The following is a 6,110-nucleotide window of genomic DNA, read 5'->3' on the forward strand; positions in this document are numbered from 1 at the left end:
GTGATAATGATCTTTACCCTTTTGGATATATCTATGCCTACTACTAATGCGTTTTACTGGAACTAAGAGACAGTTATATTTATGATCGAAAGAGAATAGCAAGTTAAAAAATGTAAAGATATATATCCTGATTCAAACAAAAGGAAACGATTTATAGTTTTCAAACAAATGGAGGGGAGTGGTCTTCGGGCATACTAGGGACCCCAATTGTGTAAAGGTTTTAGCATGTCCACATTCTCTATCAAATTATGTTTGTAGCTCGTTTCCATCTTTATAAATTGCTTGTTTGGAGCTTTCCATCTTGGAAAAAAGGCTTTAAAATATTACCCTCATCTTTTATCGTGTGCATTCATCCCCTACAGAATGGTGTGTGAATCTTCACTCTTATTTGAATATAAATCTGTCCCACAGGTATTGCTTTTTTTCCTCTTGATTGCAAGTACAGAGAACTTGGATTGTGATTAGGATTTTTTAGGATGGAAAAGAATAATCAAAAGCTGAGGTACTTGGCACAAATAAACCCTCGCATTTCTTATAAAGAGATCTAAAATGAGTGGTTTAGAGATTTCCATCTTAGGAAAAACGCTTTAGAATATTACCCTCATCTTCTATCGTGTGCATTCATCCTACAGGATGGTGTGTGAATCTTCACTCTTATTTGAATATAAATCTGTCCTACAAGTACTGCATTTTTTTCTCTTGATTGCAAGTACAGATATCTTGAATTGTGATTTGAGGTTTTTGAGGTTGGAAAGAATAATCAAAAGCTGACAGGGAACTTGGCACAATGAACCCTCGCATTTCTTATAAAGAGATCTAAAGTGAGTGTATTACTGCATGTATTTTATAATTATTCTTTTGTTATTCAAAAAAAATCATTAGAAAAGCTGATCTAGTGCAAAGCTTGTCTTATCCACAAAAACTAATATTAAAGCAACATAATTATATTGTTGACATGCACCGAATTCATATTTGATCATTTTTTCCTCATAAGACATTTTTGAGATGATTGGAACATTTCCGGATGAGTTGGAAGTGTAATGGAGAAACATATCAGTCCATGCCAAAAACCTTTATAAAGGAAATTATAGGCATAGCCCAGAAGCACAATGTTAATGTTGATACTTTAGATTGGGTTGATTGTTTACTACAGAAACATATCACTCCATGCTAAAAACCTTTATAAATGAAATTATAGGCATAGCCCAGAAGCACAATGTTAATGTTGATACTTGAGATTGGGTTGATTGTTTACTACAGAGAGGGTCCAGTGCTTTCAATCAATATGTACAGGATTACTTTTATCCCTCGTATGAGTATACATATATCTATGTAAACAGTGAAAATAGTCAGCAGGCATTGCCTAGCTGAATTGTATAAACAAGCACCAAGGGCACCTAAAGCTGTCTCTCTCCATGGTTGAGGCCTAAATGTTCAATACTCATGGTATTAGAATCTCTGCTTTGATGTTTGTGTCCACCAATTAGCAAACACAGTCTACAAGGCCAAACCCCACTTAAGCTTATAACATACTAAGCAATCAAGATTGGTTTGTACAGCCCTGTTCTTAGTTCATATAAATTATGTATGAACTAATAAGTGAGGCTTCAAGAGACCACCTGTTAAGTACAAAGATTTCCATCGACAACCAAATTTTAAATTGAACAATGTTTGTTTTTACTATAAACATGCTTTAGAGTGCCGGTGGTCTGATATTCACTTTCTTTATGTGCTTGTTCATGCAGATGTTTCTGTCATTTGACGTGATCGTTTACCTCTTGCAATTGTCAAAATAGACAAGGAATTTTATGGAAAGGTCAAGTAATGCTTCTGCCAGCCCAGTTTTTAAAAAAAACAAATCTACCCACTCAAAGTAGGTCAGACCATGCTATTTGAGAATATAAATTTCTTTCACCAGAGGCCCTCACGTTTGGATGATGCTTGAAGTACTACGATCTATATTGATGAAATGCAGTATACGAAAGTTGAAACCATAAACTACATTATAAGTGTTTTCTTCATGCTCCATAAACTACATTATAAGTGTTTTCTTCATGCTGTTACAGCTGCCCCCGTCTAGAAACTGATTTAATTTTGTGGGTAAGCAATTTTCAGACTCAATATCGTACATATGTAAATTAATCAAATCTGAAATTTGTTCCTCCCATTAGTAATTTCATACTGCTGGGAACACATTGATGGAAACATGCCGTAACTTTAAACAGTCTTCAAGAATGGAAGGTTTCTAGAGGTTCTAGAAACAATTTTTGATAGCTCCGAAACATTTATGATATGATAGTAATTATATTCACTGAATAAGCTAGTACATTTTTTCAACTTCACGTTTTGGAAATTTGCAGTCTACTTCAACCTTCTGCATCCTGTTCCTTATAATTTGTATTTGCAAAAATACCTTGTATTCCAGTTGTGATTACTCATTATTCAGCTTGAATTATGACACTAAAGTTAAACCAGCGTAATATACCCAAAGGACATGTTCAATACATAAAAAGTAAAAACCTTGGCATCCATTATTGTTACATCATCTTGGATTTCATGCACAAATATTGAATTGCTTTATTATCTGTAAATTTATTTTTTGTAGAGGTCCGGCCTAATGAAAATTGGATCAAATGATGGTGATACAAATGTAATCCTTTCATTCAGAGAGTCAGAGGCTCCAGCTGAAAAGAATATTGATGCATTATGCCCTGTAAGTTATGAATCATAATACACTGTCAGATCTGGGAATATACAAGATTGAAATTCTATCATTGGTATACAGGATTTTCATTCCCTTCTAGTAGAAAACTTGTATGCTCTCAAATACGAGTGTGTGTAAACGATGCATTATCTTATTGATAATTTGGATGGATCGACAGTGCAATAGTGCATTATGCAGAGGATCTCTTTTTCTGTTGCAAAATGGAATCATATGGACACATTAAGGAGCCACAATAACTTTCTATCACGCAGGCAGTGGCAGATCTATGAGTAACAAGATTGTGCTTCTAAAGCCTCTTTATGCACTCTTGGGACACAGTACTTAGTGTCTTGACCCAATACTTGACCTGTAACCAAAGGGGATTGTTAACTGGCTGTACAGCTATTGGCAGGATGGTACAAATATGAGTAAATCTCATGGAGTTTACAAAACCCACTACACAGGCTACATCAGTTGAGATGGAACAAATTGAAATGAAGATTTATGGGCTAGCAAACATTATTAACAACTGGACCAGAACAGAGGCAGGCACCCATTAAATGAAGCATGCTTCAGCCTTTTGAACTTATAAGCTTTTGACACACGTTGCCTCCTTGTTTATTGTTGATAACAGCTCTTAAGTCTCAATCTTATTCTCTTTATTGGAATTGTTCATAAGGAGGCACAACAATGAATCAAGTGACAGCCGATTTGTAGTTACTACAAATCTAGAATGATACTCTGGTTAATGACTCTCGTCTATACGTACATCAACTAATTACCTTTCTAACGCAAATTTTTATATCGGACATAATAAATAAAGGGGTGAAGACAATGAACATAAAATACTTTTCTCTGTCACAGCCTGAAAACATTTCACACATGATCATGATGTAGTAGTTGATAATGACTACATAACCATATCTACTTCAATAGGCCATTAAAACCAATTACTTTTAATCCAATTAAGCCACAACATTGCTTAACAAGACAAATTTACATACGCAAAGGTCTCGCATCCATATCAACGTTAAACTGCATTGAACTAATTAAAAAAGCTATTAAAATTAAAAATTTAAAGCCAAATTCTCGTACAAATAGTTTTCCAAAATCCCAAATCATTGCTTGCAACATTTAACAAAGTGCTAAAAAGTAATATCAATCAATGTTTACGGCACCGGCTGAAAAATACCTAAAGCCCTAGATCTTCAAAAACCCTAACTAAGACGTCAAGAGAACTGTCCCACCAGCCTCCTTGATCTTCTTCTCAGCCAGCTTAGAAATAAGCTTGGCCTTCACAACAAGAGGCTGGGAAGGCAGCTCACCCTTGCCGAGAACCTTAAAATAGCCGTGCTGAGTGACATCTAAGAGGGGTACATTATCAGGGGTGGCCTTCGCCTTGATGTGCTCGGGGACAAGAGACCAAAGCTTGTCGATATTAACGATGGGGCAAAAGTAGTGATTCTTAAGCTTGTGGAAATGGCGCATACCAACCTTACCGAAATAACCAGGATGATACTTGTCGAAGAGGATCCTGTGGTGGTGCATACCACCGGCGTTTCCCCTGCCTCCTGGATGCTTTCTGTGCTTACCAATACGTCCGTGCCCTGCACTCACATGCCCTCTCTTCTTCCTGTGCTTCTTCAATCGAGTCGTCATCTCTGCTCTTCGGCTTCTTCCTCCTCCTCGCTGAAAGCAACAGCTTTAATTCAAAACCCTAATTAGGGCAATATATTTATAGATGTTTCTTCTTATTTTATGTTCGGGTTATGTTGATGTAATTAGATTTATTCTCCTAATATTTTTGTAATTTCTTCTCCAACCATTCATTCAGCTCACTTCACTCTATGGCTAACTGATTTGTTTGTGAGTAGGTAGATGAATTTTAGTAGATTATGTTTCTTCCCATGGCACAAAAAACTCATATTTTTAAAAAAATTATTGATTGAGAGAAGTTATCTCAAATTATTGTACAAAGGGCATGTGTGAATTAGTATTAAGGAGAGAGAAGATGAGCTTTTATTTCATGGATGATATATTAAGGGTGTGGTTTTATGAGGGGTTTAAGTTTTTATTTTTATGGAAAGGAGGTCTCATGTAACAAAAAAATTATGTTCCTAAAAAATAGTGGCTCTTATTTTTTAGGACTAAATATTTAACGGTATTTTTGCTAGAAGTCGATGCTCAACTTTTTTAGGAAATATATGTGGAGCTGGTGGTCCCATGAGTATTTATTTTTCTCCTTAGCGGAGATTGTAATTTTATTTATTACTAAATATAAAATGTTAAAAAAAAGAGGGAAACAAATTTGTGGAGTCACATGGCATTTTTAGCAATATGCAATTGCTGCTTATTTCCATCCCCCTATTTTCCCATAGCTTATTACTCCAACTGCTTAAAATTAAGTAGGAAATGGAGTTAAGCAATTGCATGGGAACATGAGGTAAGGGCGGGGTCCCATGGGGGGGGGTAGTCCCATGGAGTTTTTTTTCCTACTGCATGATTAAATAGAATCTTCCCCTAAAAAATAGGAGCCCCTACTTTTTAGGGCTTCCAATTTGAGCAAGTAAAAATGGGGTGGGGCTGGAATAAGCCCCACCAGCTTAGGAAACATTTATGCCACTTGTCAATCGTAATTTACTTCCCACCAAAAAAACAAATGAATCCCGCCAAAAATAATTTTAAAGGGAAATAGGAAATTATGTTCATAATTTCATTACACTCTGCAAACTACGCAGAGTACAAGAAGACAACAACAAGCACAGGGCGACAAGCAAAGGTACCATACATTTTTGCCATTTTGAATGATAAAAGTTTGAATAAAATTTATGTGTATGTATTTGTTTAACTGTTTGCATATTGATTTCTCTATTTTTTTCATTATTGACATAAAATTTCATCATCGTCTCATTATTTTACTACTCGTATGCAATCAGGAAATTTTTGTTTCTCATAAACCGCCCACCCAAAGGGGAGATTGATCTTTGTCACACCCTCCTATATCAGTCGGGTTCCAAGTAGGGAGTCAAGGTCTTGGGGAAGCAGAATCTAGGAAGGATCTTTGAAGCTGCCCACCCCTGTCCATAGTCGTTAGTCGCGTTGTTTTTTAATTCAACAATATTTCAAACTCAAACTACGATTTGCCTTGTGAGATGCGATTTTCCTTGTGAGATGTTCGTTCAAATCGCTCAGTTAATGTGGTTTGAATTTCAATTCTCACCTCGATTTGTTATCAATTTAATTTGTTTGAAGATTTCTAAACCCTTTTTTCTTTATTAAGATCCACACCCTGTTCTAGGCCGATGAGAGTCTCAACAGCCAAAAGAGTCGTTCAGATTGCAACTAGCAAATACTAAGAAAAACTTCATAGAATAAAAAACATATCAAATTTATAGAATTTCAATGG

General features: G+C 35.7%; 1 protein-coding gene across 1 annotated transcript; it reads right to left on the reverse strand.

Annotated features, from left to right (window-relative positions):
• Nucleotides 1–3,744: 3,744 nt before the first annotated feature.
• Nucleotides 3,745–4,436, reverse strand: LOC131066375 (large ribosomal subunit protein uL15x). The gene has a single exon (XM_058001127.2). The coding sequence runs from the start codon at nucleotides 4,361–4,363 to the stop codon at nucleotides 3,926–3,928; it is 438 nt and encodes a 145-aa protein (XP_057857110.2). The 5' UTR covers nucleotides 4,364–4,436; the 3' UTR covers nucleotides 3,745–3,925.
• Nucleotides 4,437–6,110: the final 1,674 nt, after the last annotated feature.

The sequence above is a fragment of the Cryptomeria japonica genome, chromosome 3 (genome assembly GCF_030272615.1).
Source record: "Cryptomeria japonica chromosome 3, Sugi_1.0, whole genome shotgun sequence".
Lineage (NCBI taxonomy): Eukaryota > Viridiplantae > Streptophyta > Pinopsida > Cupressales > Cupressaceae > Cryptomeria > Cryptomeria japonica.